A 20,361-nucleotide genomic window follows, 5' to 3' on the forward strand; every position below is an offset into this window, starting at 1 on the left:
CTCAAACCCTCAACAAACTTCCTACACCTCCAAGTCTCAGATATGGATTGAGAGTAGGAATAAGCTAGATGCTTGAACTCCATAGCATACTTGGAAACTGACATGTTCCCTTGGTACAACTGCATGAACTCCACCTATTTAACATATCTCACACTATCCGGGAAGTACTTCTTCAAAAAGACTCTCTTGAAGCACTCCTAGTCAACTGTCACACCTTTATTCTCAAGCATCTGCCTAATGTCTCTCCACCAATACTCAACCTTCTCCATAAACATGTACACTACATAAGCTAATTTCCTTTCATTAATGCACCCAAGAACTTTGAAGATCTTCTCCATTTCACTTAACCAATGGCCAACCACATTCGGATCTGGTCCCCTTGAACTAGGGAGATGACATGTAATATCATAATGTTTTTAGATAACAATATTCTCAACATTATTATTATGTGTATTGAAATTTTTAGTTATGATAATAAATATATATATATATATATATATATATATATAAAAGAGAATAAATATAATATTTTCACTATATATATATGTATAAAATTTTATTATAACATTTTTTAGTGAAATAAAATTATAAAATATTTATTTCTAATTATATAATTATTATGATTTAATTAATAAAATAGAATCACCTAATATTTATAATTTTATTATTATCTTAAATCAAATTCTTAATTCTTAGTTAGTATAATTAAAATAAAATAAAATAAAATAAAATAAAATAGAATAAATAAAAAAATAGTGTTTTATTTTATAAAATCTTATATTCAACTAACTATATATATATGTGTGTGTGTGTGCGCGCGCTATCTAATTATATTATAAATATTGCCTACTAAAAATAACTTATTATAAATTTGCATGATGTTATAGAAATATAAAATAAAATGCTTTAGTGGTTTCACTAGTTGTCCTTAAGGATTACATGTACTGTGTTCTGGGTTCGAATCCTATCATGGCCTTATATAAAGATAAAAGTCACTCCCTCAATGTAAATCAGTATGCGTAATTGAAATGAGTGGATAACCGCAACGTAAGAAATAAAATTCTGATAAGTGTGCATTTCAAGGTAAGGGGGAGGAGAACTTTATCTCTTTAATTTTATATACTCCTATGTTTATTTATTTATGTTATTTTTATCTAGTGAGGTTCCCCTAACCTCATTTATTTGCTTAATCTATGATTATTTTTATCCATAATAATTGTTAAGGTGTTTATATTTTATATTGTTTAATTATTTTATAATAATTATCATTGTTATTTAATTAATTGGTGCTCTTAATATATTTTATTTACGTATATGTTATTTAATTAAAGCTTAAATAATGATAAATTTTCAAATTTATTTAGCGTGATTGTTTTTATGATTGATTATAATATAATTTTGTTAAAATGTCTTTGACTCGTTTTAAAGATAAATATTACCCTATGGCTATAGAAGATAAAATTTGAATTATTTGTAGCTGGAGATTTGACCTTGGGGATTTAAATGAGTAAGAAGTTATGATCAAAAATTCTTTTGCTGGTTGATATTATAATACTCATTTATGCTGGACTAGTCACTACAAGTGTAATTTAAATTTTATATATATTATTTAATATTAACTATTGTTACGCATGCTTTATGATTATAAATATTTCTTTGAAAAATGTTCTCACTCCTTATGTTTCTTATGTAATATAATAATTAAATAAATAGAGATGGATGTTCCAGCGATCTCAGCTCCTTTTCCTTCAGTAATTTCTGGAACTACGTGGAGTGTTGATACAATAGCAAATGCAGTCACATTTAATGGAGTAGCAGTGTCGAGTTTTACCTTCTCTCCAAACCAAGAAGTCCCTACTGTGATCGACGACCCCATAATAGTCACTTTCTTTTTACCGCCCGCTAACCATGTGAACCCTATTGTAAATTTGTTTCAAACACCCATGTAATTATTATATTAGAAATAGAAAAAGAGAAACTATGATATGTAAATAGACACGTAATAATATGTAACATATATGTAAAAGTAAGCAACTACGCACATAGTAGTAAATATTTTTGGTATGGTATGAGATATAATATTATTACTATACATGTATTTCTAGCTAGAAATATTATATATATATATATATATACGTATATTACCGTTATTAATAAAAATACGACTAGACGTTACATGACACTTCTTAAACTCTACCTAGTCTCTCACTTCTTGTGACACCATAAGTCTACTTGCGTCAGTTGTAGCTCTACTTGCCTTCATTAGAGAAAAGTGAGCACTTTATTGTTACATTGTCATGACCATCATCTCCATGACCCTAATAATGTGATTGTACTATGGCCTAACCATCCTACAAAAATCAACAACCATTTAGCAACACTACACAACCACACACACACAACTAATTCACAACATATTATAAAGATAACACAACAAAAACTTAATGGGATCACCTCCACAAAGTGCCCAAAAAACTTAATTAGCTCTGATACCATTAAAGTATAATGACCCGTCATGGTCACTACATTAAGTGGAATCATTACTAGTAGCGAAACTAAATTACTATAACATACCAAATTAAAGGAGGGAATGTGTCACAAACATATATATAGAATGTGAATATAAAAGTAAAACACATGTACTAATATATACAAGTTATATACATGTATATAGTAATCCCAAAATAATCATGTGTCCCAATGTCAGTTAAGCATAATTATACAAGCTACATTAGGTAGCACTGACACCAACATAAGTCACACTATTAGCTAGCAACCACACCTTAAACCTAATCCTGATCTGCTATCATACAACGTATGATCATCCCAATTCAAACCATATGGAAACAAAATGTTAAGCTAGAGTTTCAACACATGTAAGCATAAAAAACAATTCAATGTCATACAACATCATACCATAAACATATATGAAAGCTAAACATTCCAATGCTAACATATATCTCATCCAAACAATGTCACACAAGACATCTAACAATGCATATGAATACACCACAACATACATCATATACATACACCTCGATAATGTGTTGTCACGCATTCACCTATGAAAATCTACTAACAATATGAGTAATCTTAGTGACTCCACCCTACCGAACCAATCCAATCATTTTTGCACTCGAAGCCCCGACTTATTCATTGCAAAATGGGATAACAATCCCTTCTTTGGTTTCTCAGTTTCATCACTTACACTAGGAAAGTTTGATTTCACTGTTAAGGATAGTATAGTTAGGTATAGGCATATTACGACCTTGGTATGCATTAGGAATTAGCCCACTTGCTATCCTCAAGTAACCATGCAACCTTTCCAAATACTTGGTTAAAGGTTGTAGTCCTCGACCTCCTACCTTACTCAACCACTAACTAAGGACCTAAAGGAGACATCATTATACTTTAAAACCCATTCCAAGAAATACACTTATTCAATAAGGGTTTTCCAACAATGGCCTACTTGAAACACCACTCCAAGATTCCCTATAGGGGATCTTCATTCTTCAAAACCAATTTCCTTTCCTCAAGTCTCAAGTTAGCCAACATGCCTTAATATCATACCACATTTTCATCATCCACATCTCATGCAACATCATCTATATACATCACATCCAATCGATGTTTATAGAGATCAGTAACATCATACATATATACAACATATGTATGCTCATCAACATCCAACACTATCCAAACATCTACATATGTCATATTCAATCAACATACATAGAACTAAGTTGTATATTACATTAATAACATTTTTTTTACATTTGTAGTACTTTTAGGATCGGTCACCATTGTCTACCTAAGACACATGCAACATATGGGATCAATGGGTCACATCTTTTATTGATACTCATAAGTAGTTTGCTCATTAATTTGTAACATGCTTTGTAGTTTAGGTTGTATACCCTTGTGTTAGGATGTTTAGTTAGTTGATAATATGTTTATGTTAACTATAACTTCTAAATGTACTTATGAAATTCTTTTGGTGTTATATGATGAGATCCTTTTTATTTAGTTTATATGATTCAATTATAGTTAATTTTGTTTATTGACAACAAATATGAAAGTTACATAACTAATTTGGTCTATCAAGGACTCATTGATTAGTTTAAATTAGAAATAACATGTCTCGCATATTGTATTTAAATGTTTGTTTTGAAATGAACCCAAAACAAACCCTAAACTTTTAAAATCGGTTATGATATAATCGATTTTATATGTTGCATAACCGATTTTATATGTGTGCAACCTACAAAATCGGTCATGTCATAATTGATTTTATATGTAAAACACATACAAAATTAATTATAAATAATCGATTTTATAGGATACTTTTAAAATTGGTCAAATTTTGATTTTAAAAGTGTCCCACTACATTATAGGTAGGAACAAAATTGATTGTACAACTGGTTTTGTAGCAAAAAATAATTGGTTATATATCTACTTTCCCACTAGTGATAACATAATGAAAGGTAACAACATTATTCTTAATGAAGATTCTTTTTTCCATAGTTTCGAGTATAACTATGTCTTTATATCATGTTAATTATAACTTCCTTATTGACTTGATACAATTAATATCAATCAATGTCATTTTTCTTTGTCACAACTATTTGAAGTCTTGCGCAAAATTATTGGTCTTTACAATGAAGGTGTGGAATCATTTCACTTTAGGGGATTTAGATTAGATGTGTAAACCTTGATTTGAATAATGAATTGTGTTGTTCTCTTAGGAAAATCCATGATTTTATCTATTCAATAATTGATTGAGTTTGTTTCATTCTGGTTTTGGGGTGACAAGGCTTAAATTTGAAAAGATAAAGTCAAAATCCCTTTTATCATATAAGTATACTCTATCTAAATATCAAATGTCTTAATATTTACTTGTTTCTCTATTCTTCGTCATCTATTTAAGATCCACTACATTTATTGTCATAAACCATTACATTAAAAGTTGCAACATCTTGTTTAGACATTTCATCAATCACCTTCCTTGTACCACCCATGCACCTAAAATTTAGGTGCATATCAACCAATGTAATTGCTACATACAATGTAACTAATTGTTGAAAAAATGAATGTAATCTATATAAAATATTTGTACTTAATCTTTAGGTTTCTTTTTCTAATTCCATTTTGTTTTTTATGTAATATTTTTATTAGAGTGTAATGATGGCCTAGGGGTTGGCTTAGTGTTGGCATATAAAAGGGATCAAGTGATTTAGTATTGGGTTATTCACGCTTATGTGTTTGTGGCAGAAAAAATGAGCGTATTTAGGTAAGGTTTAGGGTTCTATGATATAAAGGAACCATTTGGGATAAAAAGAGATCAAGAACAAAAGAGTGAGAAAAAGGAAAGATGAAAGAAGTGAAGAAAGAGAATTTTCTCAAATCATTTTTAATTTGGTACATGCTAATGTGAATCGAATTTGGAAGACCATGTAAGATGTGACACCTTTACTACCCCAACACATATATTGTAATAATGTAATTAAACTAGGAAAACAAATTTTTCAACATTGATAAAAGGGTTCACATGAAAATCTTCATAAATGTTCTTCAATATCCAAAATAATTAAAAAATAAAAATTGGAAAATAAAACACAAGAGTTTACAAATTGTTTTTAAAAATAATAAGTACAACTCCAACTACATATAAAATATCCATGTCCTAGAAATCTTCTGACTTGATGTCATAATATCAAAGCACGCCCACAATTCAACTGTTAGCATTCTAAATGTCACTCATAGTCGGATCTTTCTTACCCAAAACATTCACAAATTGTATGGTGAGAAAAGAGAACATCTATATGTAAAGCACACAAGGAAAAGCCACCACATAATCTCATTATAACTCATTACTTAATGAAATATTTACAAGAATTTCTATATATCTTAATTCTATCAATCATGCATCATCTTCACATCACAATTCACAATCACACCAATTCATCACAAATCTTGCAATTAACACTATGCCAAAGTCACGCCAGCCCTGTAGCATCTCTTGTCCAAGGTCGTGCCACCCTTAACATAAGTGTTAATTGCCTCACACATCCCACACTATGTCAAGGTCACGCCATCTCTGTAGCATCTCTTGCCCAAGGTCGTGCCACCCTCGACATAAGCGTGAGGAATCACACATCCCACACTATGTCAAGGTCATGCCACCCCTGTAGCATCTCTTGCCCAAGGCCGTGCCATCCCCGACATAAGCAAGAGGAATCACACATCCCACACTATGCCAAGGTCACGCCACCCCTATAGCATCTCTTGTCAAAGGTCGTGCCACCCCCGACATAAGTGTGAGGAATCACAATCACATCACATTCACATTCCACACAACATCTCATTTCATGTAAACATACCCACATCATAATTAATTGAACAATTAAGTCATAACATACCATTCGCCACATCATGTTATCAATTCAATACTAAAACAGTAGATATAATGTATACATTTGTTCCAAGACATCACCCCACATTCCATAACTCAATTCCACATCACACACACAAAATAGATAAGTCCACACAAAATAGTGATTCACATACCTCTCAAGCAATTCATCATGAATCCACATCTAGATCATCAATTTTTACCAAATAATATAACAATAAAAATTTTAAATTAATATAAAACTCGATTGAATCTCCAATTTAATAGAATCTTAAATCAAATTTTAAACTCCCAAGTTTTCCAAAACCTAGCTCACATACCCCTCAAGCAATTCATCATGAATCCACATTAGATCATCAATATTTACCAAATAATATAACAATAAAATTTTTAAATTAATATAAAACTCGATTGAATCTCCAATTTAATAGAATCTTAAGTCAAATTTTAAACCCCCAAGTTTTTCAAAACCTAGCTCATAGACACTTTTCTACGATTTCGTTCTCTCTACCAAATCATCATTTTTACAAATTATTTGCATATATTCATAATCCTAAACACATACAAAATCTCATAATACCAATAATTCTCTAAACAGAAATAATTATAAAATTATTAAAAATTTCAGAGGAACTCTTCTCCACCCATTCCCTCATGTAACTCTACACATAAATCTCATTTTTTTCTCGTACCTCGATAAGCAGTAGCTGAAACTAAAACAGGATCTGGTTGGTCTCCTCCTCTGGGTTTCCCTTAATCTTCAGAGAGTGTAGAAGAAAAGAAGTCAGAAGTGAAAAATGTCCTTTGGGGAGTGTTAGTGTAATATTCTAAATTTGTGATACAATATTCTTAAATTATATATATATATATATATATATATATATTCTTAAAATAAAACTTCTTTTAAATTTCAATTACCTTATGTAAAATAAATAAAATTGGTTGTATTATTATTATTAGAATTAGTTATAATTCATATTTTTTTTAGAATAATATTTTAATTATTAAACATATATATATATATATATATATATATATATATATATATGTATATATCCAATGATATTATAGATAATTATAATATTATAATTACATAACAAACTATTTAAAATAATTACATATATAATTAAATTAATTAGTATAAATAAATAGTGTTTTATTATATAAAATTTTATGTTCAGTAAGATTAATAAATAGATATATATATATATAAATATATATATATATATAGGTGTACTAACTAATTACATTATAAATATTATCCATGAAAAATAACTTATTATAAATTTACATGATATTATAGACATATAAAATAAAATGGTTCAGTGGTCTCACTAAGAACGTGGCATACGTGGCAACAGATGCAATGGATTTATGTGGGTTAACAACGGATGCAAGTGGGAAGAGATAACTATACTATAACCAAGCACGTGGAAAAATCCATATGCCAGTAAATGAGCCCCCACATGCACATGTAAACCAGGAGAATCCAGTCTCACATCCGCGAATCCAGTCTCACATCCGCACTTGTAAACCAGCCACGTTAGCATAATCTGTATTGGTAACCATCATAAAATTCTTGCGTGGCTCAGTAAACAATCAGCTTATAAATGAACCCCGTACCAAATTTACGTAATTGCTTACGAAAGTAAATTTCAAACTGCCTATAAATAATACGCAATATACGTTTTACCTCAACGGTGAGAAAATTTTTTTTGAAGAGAAAACAGGAACGGTGAGAAAAGAGGGAAAGAGAAAACAATATAGTGGAAAGAATAAAACCTTGATAAATCTACATTTTAAGGTAAGGGGAGGAGAATTTTATCTCTTTTAAATTTTATTTACTACTATGTTTATTTATTTATGTTATTATCTATATGTATTTATTTAGTGAGGTGTCCCTAACATCATTTATTTGCTTATTCTATGATTATTTTTAATTATAATAATTATTAATATGTTTATATTTTATATTGTTTAATTATTTTATAATAATTATCATTGTCATTTAATTAATTGGTGCTCTTAATATATTTTATTTACGTATATGTTATTTAATTAAAGTTTAAATAATGATAAATTCTCAAATTTATTTAGAGTGATTACTTTTATGATGAATTATAATATAATTTTGTTTAATTGTCCTTAACTCATTTTAAAGATAAATATTACCCTATGGCCATAGAAGATAAAATTTGAACTATTTGTAGTTGGAGGTTTGACCTTGGGGATTTAAATGGGTAAGAAATTATGATTAAATATTCTTGCGCTAGTTAATATTATAATGCTCATTTATCCTGACTAGTCACTACAATTGAAATTCAAATTTTATATTTATTGTTTAATTTTAACTATTGTTACGCATGTTTTATGATTATGAATATTTCTTTGAAAAATGTTCTTACTCCTTGTGTTTCTTGTGTTTGAAATATTTAATAATTAAATAAATATAGATGGATGTGCCAGCAATACCTGCCCCTTTCCCTGCTGTCATAACTGCTGTTTTCTCTGGAACCACCTGGAGCGTCGATGCTCTTGCTAACTCTGTAACTTTCAACGAGATAGCAGTGTCAAGCTTTACTTTCTCCCCAAATCAAGAAATCCCTACCGTGATTGATGGTCCCCTAATAGTCACCTTCTTTTTACCACCTGGAAACCATGTGAACCCCATCGTGAATTTGTTCCAACCACCTATGTAGTTAGTATAGAAGTAGAAAAATAAAAATATGATGTGTAAATAGGCTTGCAATAATCTGTACTATATAAATAGGTAAGAAACGCAACTACGCGTGTTTTTGTAAAATTTTGTAATGATAAGTAATTATGATATGATATAATATATAATATTATCATATATGTGTTTTTTTTAGCTATATATATATATTTATTGAGATTAATATTAATACTATTAGGCGTTACAGCTAGAGGGTGCTATTTATAGACATCAAGAGTGATCAGAATGACCCATTTTGAACCCGGAACTGCCTGTTCTGGACTCATTCATTATGTGTAAAATTCACATCCAGAACGATTCGTTCTTAAACTAGAACGGCTCGTTCTAGGGTTGCATTTTAACCCATAACGACCATGTTTGAAACGACCCGTTCTTAAATTAGAACGACCCGTTTCCAACTAGAGTTATAGGTCATTTTAGTAGTTTGGAACAGCCCGTTCTAAGCTACTAAATATAGGTCTTTTTAGTAGTTTAAAACGGTCTGTTCTAGTTTGGAAACGACCCGTTCTGAGCTATTAAATCACCCTTTTGAACTTTGAACTTTTGTATAATCTATAAAAATCGGAATGTTACATGAGAGAGGAAGTGCCTACATCGCACTCAATGTGATAGTAAACTTTAATTAACATTGTTTAGCAACAAATAATAATACTAATGTTTAAACCAAATTGATGGATGAGATACAATTTCAAAGACTAATTTAAAAATTTGGTTCTTTTAAGAATTAACTTATTAGTTTAATACCTTATATTTTTAGAAACTAAAATAATTCATTATTGCTTTTAAAAGTAAAAAGATTAGATTTAAACAATCAAAATTACATTGACTAAAATTACCTCTTTATTGAATTAAGAGGACTAAAATTACAATTAATCATATATATCTATATATATATATATAAAATCATGATAATAAATATTATTTTAACTTCAACTAATTATTCTAAGTCCGATAATGAAAAATACAATATTTTATTAAAAAAATAATTTATATATTTTAAAAATATTTTTTTTATGAAACAAAGTTGTAATTATAATTTTACTGTTACTGTTTACCTTAATTATTATTTCAGTATGCGCACATGTAATATACATGCAAAATACCTATTTTATATAGTTAAAATTTACTCATAAAAAATAGTTAAAATTTATAATAAATTATGTATAAAATATTATTTTTTAAGTATATAAATATCACAAATTCAAATATGTTTTTTTAATTTTTATAAAATAAATAAATATGTTTTTTTAATATGCACCATTTTTTTTAGATTTATATAAAAATCATGTCTTAAATATCTTTGAGACTTTGTAATATACACGATTTTCACCTTTGGTCTATAAAGTTTTTTTACTTAACTTTTGTTCCCTATAACTTTTTTATTTTTTTATTTTTTAGTTTTGTCATCACTTTTTTTTTAATATTTTGTATGACGTGTTTAATATCAAGTGACTTAAATTCACTTGATATAATTTTTCAACATATGACCCTTCATCCAAACTATTAAAATAAGTTATAAGATATTAAAAAAATGAAAAAAAGATAAATTTACAAAAAATAAAAGTTAAACACTAATTTTTGAGACCAAAAATAAAAAACATGTATAATTCAGGGACAAAAAATATTAAAATCTAAAATCTTATATCATAATATAAGATTATTTTTAATTATTGATATTTTATTTTAAAAAAACTAGAATTTAATAGAGAAATAAATATAAGTATACAGATTAAAATAAATAATATTGAATTAAAATCTCAAAAAATATTTTCAAAGATATTTTTTTTGAAAAAAACACTTTCTTTAAAAAATTTAATAAAAACACTAAAAAATATTGTAATGCACTGTATTGAGTGATCAGTTAAAAAATACTCACATATTTACCTATACTCACCCTTGTTGGTTCTCGTTGCTTCCTTTCTTCATTTCGACGCCAATGGCTTTCGTTGGGGAAAAAGGTTTCTCTCTCTCTCTCTCTCTCTCTCTCTGTGTCTGTCTTTGTATGTCCCTATGATTTTTATTTTATATTTATGTTTTGATGTGTTTAAAATTTTGATTCAGAGCTTTAAATGTCTGTGCTTAATGTGCTGTTTCTTTGATATTGCCAATGTAAAATGGTTTAACGTTGATTGATTATTGAGAACATGAACGACGAATTTATGTTCGTGGTCATTGGTTGTTTTGTGTCGTTTCGATCTTTAGCGGTTGGTTTGTGTGTTGGATTTCTAGGTCGGGTTTCAATTAGAAACCTATATTTCATTACCTGTCCAGTTCACAAAGTGGAAAAAAATCAGAAATCCCTAGGGTTCGTTATTCCCTTTTTCTTCCCCCTTTTAATTCTAACAATTTGTGTTCTGGTTCTATCATTTTGTATTTCATGGTTTGTGTCCTGCGACCACTAATTAATATTTTTTTTGTCTACCTAAAATCATAAATTTTTATTTTTATCTTTCTGCCTTTGTCATTTTAATATAGTATTAAAATTTAGATGTAAAGATGTTTTACTTCATTAAAATATAGTTTCTTATGTTAATACAGAATGCGTAGATCAATTGGAACATGATGATTCTAGCTTATCTAGTGTTATCAAGTTCCAGTTTTGAGTATGTAATTTTGTTAAATATTTGGAATGGGAGTTTTGCTGCCCATAGTGATTTTTCTTAGTTCAAATAAGATTGTCTATGATGAAGGATACTAGTAGTTTCTTATGTTCGTATTATGTGGCTGATTATGAGTAGTTGTTTTGGGCCTATTAGTTATGGCATAAAAATTTATGAATTTTAATTTTGGTTTCAAGTTTAGACTAATGTTCATGAATTACAATATTTTCCTTGGCCAAGTCATTTTTGCGTCTTTTTGGAAGATCTTGTGCAGTCATATAACCTTCTTTTCTTTGTTATATATATATATATAAATATATGTTTGAGTTTGTGAAAATCAACTGATTTTTTCTTTTATAGTCTTTCAACTTGAAGTGTTAAAATGTTAGTTCAGTCAATAGAAAACCAACTTCTAGACACTTTAATGGATGTTAGTGGCACCCACATACTGTTTGTGATATATCTATTGTGGAAGTGATATGAGGTTGTTTGTTTTATGGATTTCTTTGCCAACTTGCATTGATGAATGTGTGCATCTAATGTGGAACATGAAAATCTTTTTCTTATATCTTTCTAGTCATTGGGTGATACCTCATATCAATATCGATCCATACCTTTACAAGTATTGATATCATAATTGAAATTGAGATTGCCATATTTATGAAATGAATTACTATATTGTGTTTCATTGTTGAGTTTCATCAACACAAAGCACTACTTTTTTTTTTTTTTTTTTCCACTTACATTTATATCTATGGACTTGTTTGTAGCTATGGATGACAAAAAGGTAGAGCATGGAGTTTCAGTTTCTTCTGATATTCTCAATTCGATAGCTTTTCGACAAAATGAAGTTATTTCTCCTGAAGATCTTGCTTGGGTTGATTCCTGCCTAGTTAAAGATTCTGATATTTCAGAAAGTGATTGGATCCCTATGCAACATGCTTTATTAGAAATTATCAGTTCCCAATTTCAATCCCTCAACACTGAAGGAGAAGACATGGAAATTCCTCCCTACAATATTAGTTCAGAATGTACTACGGTACAACTTAATGAGCATTCTTCAACTTCTGATGGAAAACACTTATTTAAACCTTCTTCATCTTCTGATAAGAAACACTTATCTGAGCTTTCTTCAATTTATAATGTTAACCCATTACTCCGCATGGCCGTAGAAACAAGTACTAATGAAATTCTAGATGATGAAAAGACTCGTACTTTGCCATCTTTCAATCCTTTCTTGCCAACTTATAATGAAGACTTGAAGGAGAATGAAACCGTTGATTTTGGAGTTAATAATCCGGATTCTTCCTCTAATGAGATGGAGCAACTTGCTGAGAATATCTTCAAAATCTGGGATTTAGACATTCCATCTGAGGAAGGTGAATTGGTTAATCAGTTGGACAATGCTTTATCAGAGAATTCATTTCAAACTGTGCCATCATCTTTAGGTGATTTAGTGAAGTGGAAGGACATAAAGGAAAACTCACTTGATGATCTTACTGCTGCCATTGCTGACTTATCATTAAATAAAAATGTCTAGTGTTCTGTACTTAGGTTAATATTCTGTAGCTAATTTATAGTGTTTACTTTCATGTATTAGTATTAGAAGTTCAAAGTCTCTTTTGCTTGTTATGTTGAATGTATTTTTATTTGGAACAATGATGAGGCCCTGAATCTTAGCAACATAGATCTCTTATGTTCTATACAAAACCACCTGTGATCTCAAGACGATTGTGAATAGTGATTGAGATGCACCGGAAAAAAATAGGAAGTACATGAATTTAGTGCTTTATTATAACCTCATTTCTTAGTGAAATATTTGGATTGATCAATGGATAACTTGCTCATTTAAAAACTGTTCACGAACTCTAATGATATCTAAGAACATTAAGTTATTACATTGCCTCTATTGAGTTCTTCTAACATTCATGTTATTAACCATTCAACTAAGCTTGAGGCCTACACAAACAACACGTGTACTAGCACTAATGAGTGAAGTTAGCACGCTATGAGTGGTCGATAATCTTCACTAACAGCTTGAAGAGGCTAAACAAAGAATACTAGAGCCAATGAGTGAAGTTGGCCAACCAGGAGTGGTTGATAATACTCGGGGATCAGGAGTGGTCGAAAATACTCACTAAGAGCCTGAACAAAGAATACTAGAACTAATGAGTGAAGTTGGCCAACCAAGAGTGGTTGATAATACTCAGGGACCAAAAGTGGTCGAGAATACTCACTAAGAGCCTTCTGAACAAAGAATACTAGCACCAATGAGTGAAGTTGGTGAACCGGTAGTGGTTGATAATACTAAGGACCAGGAGTGGTCAAGAATACTCACTGCGAGCCTGAAGAGGCTGAACAAAGAATACTAGCACTGACGAGTGAAGTTGGCGGGCCAGAAGTAGTCGACAATACTTGGCAAACCAGAAGTGATGATAATACTTGTACTTAATTGAAAATCTAGTGGAACCCTTCAATTGAAGGAGATTGGGCGTAGCTTAGTCTGAGCGAACTAGTATAAAAATCTTTGTATTGTTTATCTACATTTCAAACGCAATTTTGTTTAGTTAATACATCATACTAAAAATTTCATCCATTGCTTATTCATCACTGTAACTTTATTCAAACGAAAAATACACTTACTTAACTTATTATTTTGAGAAACATTTTTCTTGTGCAGACGATAAACTATCAGATGCAAAATCCTTTGTTGAGCAAATCCTGCACAGTTGTTAAGTATTCAAAATAATGTTTTTATTGGACGAAAAAGATTCCCTCTACGAAAATGTTTTTAAAATTCCTCCTTTCACACAACATATTCAACTCCCCTTCTATGTGTTTTTCTTCTAACTTCATATCTTAGATAGTACTTTGAAAATATGTTTAGTAACAGACTTGACAATCTATTAACACAGAGGACATTTGAATATCCTTTTCCAGTAACAGGTTTGGTAATCTATTACGCTGAGTGATAATTTGATTAATAAAGTTACCTTGAAAACTCTTGTTTTGAATCAAGTAATATTTCTATGTTTAAACACTTGGTAGTAAATTACCCTTTTCAAGATAATCTATTACTTCATATTTACTCATGGAAATACTTAAAAAACAAATTATTGGGTTTCTCTAAAAGCTTGATAGATTTTTGAATTAAGCAATCATCATCAAACATAAACAAACACATACACAAGCCTATATCTATAACAGTCAATACAATAGCCTTTTACATAGGCTCAAACATCATTTATACAATATCATCAAAACTAAAACTTCTTGAGGAGTCTTCTTGTCATCTCAATGATCTTCATCATTTCAACAATCTTTAGCACTTAGAACACTTAAAGCCATAGGACAAATCTTGGAACAACCGTTCCCAACACGAGACCGATCATTGTGATGTTGGTGTGGGTTTGCTTGACCTTGTCGAGTTGTCTGATCTGATAATTATTGTGGGTGGACCTTACCCCTTGCTTTTAGACAGTTCCCCGACCGAGGATATTTCTGAGTCTTGATTTCATTATGATTTTAACTTCGGCTCCCTTTTTTTATGTCATCATTGGTGGAGGGATTCCTTCCTATGATGATGTTATTCGCTGAATCTTTATTGGTAAGTATTATTTTAGAAGCCACTCCTCGCTTTGGTCAGGAAGCCATTCCTAGTCTTAACGTTGTCTTGGATCATCCTTCATTCGATTGAGGAGTAAAGCGTGATGGCCTCTTCATGCTTATAGGCTTGTTTGTTTGGTCGATTCCACTATGTTCTACTGTTGACACATTTTTTCTTGGTGGCACATAAAATCACTTGGGATTGGCTTTGTTAGGTGAGGCTTTTGACACGACTTTGGCTCTTGTGTGGCTATTGAGCTTTTACGAGTGTTTTGTCCTGATGACTCCCTCTGATCCATAGCAAGTATAATGCATGTATGCATGGATGCACATGAAAATGCAAGATAGGAATGATTTTTTTTATTATTAATTATTATTATTATTTTGTATTTTTGTGTAACGCCCTTTCATATGCCCCTACCATGTATGCATGCGATGCAGTTTATGCTTGTGTTTTGTTCCTAAAAGATGCAATTCAAATTTTAATGACAGGAAATCATACTATACGCGTTATGGTCAATGTTGACGATTTCCTTTTTTGTTCGTGCCATTTTTATTATTACTGGGACATATTCCTTTGAACCCAAGGTTTTAGTTGCTCCTTAATTATCTGGTCAATGTACAGTCAAACATCTTTAGACTCCATTTAGGGACGTCTCGATCTTCCCTATGTGAGTATTCACTATGCACTCTCTGTGTATCTTTTCGATACCAATTTAATGTCATAAGGTTCAAGATAAAAGAAAGAAGAGATGTTTGTATATTTTTTCAAAAGTGGTTGTTAGAAGGGATTTTTTTCAAAAAGGGGTTTTTTAGAAGAATGGTTGACCAAGGTGGGCTTTAGTGTTTAGGGTTATTAAACAAAACATTTTTGTTGCAAGGAAGTTATCATTGTGTTTTAGCCTTTTTGGAAAGTGGAGTGATGACTTAGGATCACACCTTGGTTAGATGATTCCCCCCTGAGCCGTCTTTCGATTCTTGACTCAGGTTCTTGCCTAGGTTACTTAGAATGTGTTCCCTAGCAGACATTCCTCTTTTGATCCTTATTTTGCCCAAGTTACCCCTTTTGCTTGTGGGTCTCCTAGCGAATCTTGCCCTCATTTTTACGCAGCCCCCTTAGTGGTTTTCCTGTCGGGCTTTCATTTTTGCAACATTTGTGTGGGATGCCTTATTTTACTGAACCCTAGTCATGTGACGTTCCTTTATTACCCTTTCCATGCTATTATCGAGTAATGTCTTTGTCGCAAATACATTTTGTCTATTAAGGGTTAATGGATGAGGCCTAGAGTGAGTATTTAAAGGGAGAAGAGAAATGAAAGAATGTTATGGCATTAAAAGCAATACTTTCAATTTACACGTGCCCCTTTAGCATAGCTTGAAGGCTTGAGCGTGCCCCAAGTTCGTGATTGATACGTAGAGAGATTGACAGAGGTTGCCCCCTAGAGAGGTATGGTTGATGATTGGTCTGACTATTACAAGAACACCCTTCCGCTGGCTTGAACGCCGGTGCTTGAAGTTCGGAGTAAAACCTTTTATGGAGTCTTGCTTCTCAAAGGGACTACTTGAGCCACCTTTCGATTCTCAAATCGAACACGCATTATTTTTTTTTGTATATCCTTGAGTAAAGAACTTTCAATCTAACGGTTGAATTTTCAAAATTCATATTTAATATAAAGTTATTAAATAATATAATACTTAATAAAAATTATAGTAATGTTATTATAACCCTCATATATATATATATATATATATATATATATATATATATATTTAACTTAAACATTGCCACTTGAACAAATGTAAAGAACTCATGTACCTATAATTATAAATGTATAAGTGGAAACGAAAAATTAATGAATCAATATTCTTCGGAGATGTTACACAATCTATAATTTATTTATTTAAAATCAATTTAAAATTTACATGAAATGTTTTTAACCTAAAATAGTTGTTTTAACTTATAAAAATAATAATTGATATTATTTACATAGAAAAACTTTTTGTTGGGTAACATTATAAAAAAAAGAGTATAATTAAGTTTGAATTTGCCGACTAAGATTTTTATACACGAAAACCTTCAATTTTTGTAAACAAAAGTCCTCCAAGTCTACAGCTGCATTCTCACACTCAACAACCTTCTACAAAAGTCATGAAATAGCTAATGGGATTCACACAATTGTTTTTTCATGTTTACAATGAGTTCCATTTTCATAATCTGTCCTCCAAAAAAAATAAATAAATAATAATAATAATAATAATAAAAATAAATAAATAAAAAGTGTCGCAAAAGGCATAAGTATTCTACCACAGTGAGGACCCACTTATAAAACTAATTTATATTTTTAAATACTTTATTTTGATTTGTTACTTTAGGATCAAAGTTCGTATTCATCAAATATTTAATACTTTTGATAGCTTTTTCCTAAAAAGTAATCTAATCTTATATAATAAGTATCAATTCTCATATTTAATGAATGTTTTCAGATTTTTTTTCTTCAATAAAGTGCATTTCCGATTTTTTCTCAGCAAACTCATCAAATTATTTAAATTATTTGATTAATATTATAAACATTATATAATATACAATTTAAAGATTATATATTGATGATATTTTATATGGTTAATTATTTAAAAATATTTATTAGCATGAATTTTTAGTTATTTACTTTAAAATTCAATATATTGATTATATATCTGGTTTATAACTAAATGATAGAATAAAATTATTTTACATTATTGGTGTATAACTTTTTTTTCCTATCATATATATACATTATTAAGAGTCAATTATATTGTTAAATCAAATCATTATGTGAATTTATTTTTTATTTAATATTAATTTTTTTTATTTTTATTTTAAAAATAATAATTGATAAATTTATTGTAGTTGCAGTTTTATATTTACCGTATAAAAATATATTAAATAGTAATTTATATAATTTATCTATTTTTTTTATTTTTCTTAGTGATATAAATTTATTATTTATTATTTTTAACTAGCATTAAATTTAAATTTTTATTATAAATTTTTGTTTTATAATTATTAAAATAGATTCAACAAATATTAAAATTTAAAAGAAAAAAAGTTATGCATGGTTAGTGTAAATAAATTTTAAACGATTATTCAATCACAAATCAATATTAAAGGAAGTTTGTTAACTTTTAAAATAATTATATTAAAAAATAATAATTAAGAAATAAATTTTATTAATTGACATTATAAAGAATTTTACATTGATAGTCTATTATTATTAAATTTTTTTAAAAATTTATAGTTTGAGTAATTAAATACTAAAAATTTTAAAATCAATTTAATTTATAGAAAATAAAATAAAAATATTTAATAAGTAAATTATATAATTTAAGGAAAAAATTGGAATAATTTATAAATTAGTATAATTAAAACAAAAATAGTTTTTATAATCTATAAACCTTAGTTGTAATTATATATAATATGTACTTTATAAATTAAATAATATGAATGATTTAGTAGTTTTAATTTATAAATGAACAGTAAAAATTAATTTTATTTTTAATATTATTATCATGTTAACGGTTAACATTTCATTAAATATTCAATTAATAGATCCAAAAATTAGTTATCTTTAAAATAATTAAAATCATCCAAATAAAAATTAAGTTTATAAATTATATAAACAGAACAACAATATTTATTGAATAAATGCTTTTTATTTTTATTTTAATATAGACCATTTTAATTTTTATTCATTAATTATAAATTTTAAAAATTAATTTTTCCTGCATTACTATTTTTTCTTTGTTTATTCTATTATAAAACTACCATAACTAATTGTGCGCTTTTTTTTTAGAGAGTTAGTTTGTGCCAGTAACTAATAGAAGCCAAATAAAAAGTTTTTCTTATTTTAAGAATAATAGAAGAAAAAAGTGACAAGATAATTGTAAATGAAGTATTAACAAATAAATAAAAATATAAAGTTAAACAAAAAGTAATAATATTTATATTATAAATCAAACATTATAAAAATAGGTAAAAGTGTAGTTAAATAATAATAATAATAATAATAATAAATAATGAAGTTTTGATATTTACCAACAAAATAAAATTTAATAAAATTATAAATTATATGAACAGAATTAAAATATAACTAATAAAAGTGAAGTAAAAATTTTCTTAATTTTAAAAATTAATAAAAAAACTACAATTTACAGAGAGAAAAAAATCTAATAATTACAAATTAAAGATTAAAAAAATAGATAAAATATAATTAAAATTAAATAAAAGAATAATAAATAAAATCTTAAAGATTAACCACAAAATAAAAATTTATTTAATAAAAGTAATAATTGTAAACATCATAAAAATAGATAAAAATGTAGTTTCAAATTAAATAAATGAAATTTTAAGAAATATTGATAAAATAGAAATTTTCGCCGTCTGTGAGAATCAAACCCACGGCCACATGGTTAAAAGCCATACACTCTACCAGCTGAGCTAAGGCGACTATATATTTTATAATTTATTTTTTTTAAATTCAATATAGTCTATCTTTTAAAATTTTTAAAGAGCCAGCCCAACGCACCTCAACCTATTCTTATGTAGAGCTAAAAGCCCAACACTGGAACTAGAAAAGAGTTTAGGCAAGAGGCACAATTATTATGAATTAAGAATGTTTGAGTCTATGTTTTGCTACTACTTATGATGCACGGATACGATACGCGTATCAGATACGATACATATCTGATATGGCGATACGTCAAATTTTGAAAATATAGGATACGATATGTTTAGGATACGTATTAAAAATAAATAAATTAACATATATAAAATAATAATTGTAAATAAATATCATTCAAAAAATCAAAATTAAAAATACATTTCTTGCTTTTTAATTTTTAAACATTACTAAAAAAATTATAAATCATTTTTTTATTAACCCTTTTTACAATTTAAATAAAAAGAAAACAAAAGACATACACGTTGCAGAGGATACTCATTTTATATTAACCCTTACTCACTCACTGCAGGG

The 20,361-nt window shown here is 28.5% G+C and overlaps 1 protein-coding gene and 1 non-coding gene across 2 annotated transcripts; one reads left to right on the forward strand and one right to left on the reverse strand.

Moving 5' to 3' along the window:
- Positions 1-10,978: 10,978 nt before the first annotated feature.
- LOC109819014 (uncharacterized) lies at positions 10,979-13,472 on the forward strand. Its single transcript, XM_020384587.3, has 2 exons — positions 10,979-11,104; positions 12,517-13,472. The coding sequence occupies exons 1-2, from the start codon at positions 11,083-11,085 to the stop codon at positions 13,284-13,286; spliced, it is 792 nt and encodes a 263-aa protein (XP_020240176.1). The 5' UTR covers positions 10,979-11,082; the 3' UTR covers positions 13,287-13,472.
- A 6,291-nt stretch (positions 13,473-19,763) lies between these two features.
- On the reverse strand, positions 19,764-19,836 carry TRNAK-UUU (transfer RNA lysine (anticodon UUU)). The gene has a single exon. It is a non-coding gene; the product is annotated as a tRNA-Lys (tRNA).
- Positions 19,837-20,361: the final 525 nt, after the last annotated feature.

The sequence above is a fragment of the Cajanus cajan genome, chromosome 8 (assembly GCF_000230855.2).
Source record: "Cajanus cajan strain Asha chromosome 8, NIPB_CcT2T_4, whole genome shotgun sequence".
Classification (NCBI taxonomy): domain Eukaryota; kingdom Viridiplantae; phylum Streptophyta; class Magnoliopsida; order Fabales; family Fabaceae; genus Cajanus; species Cajanus cajan.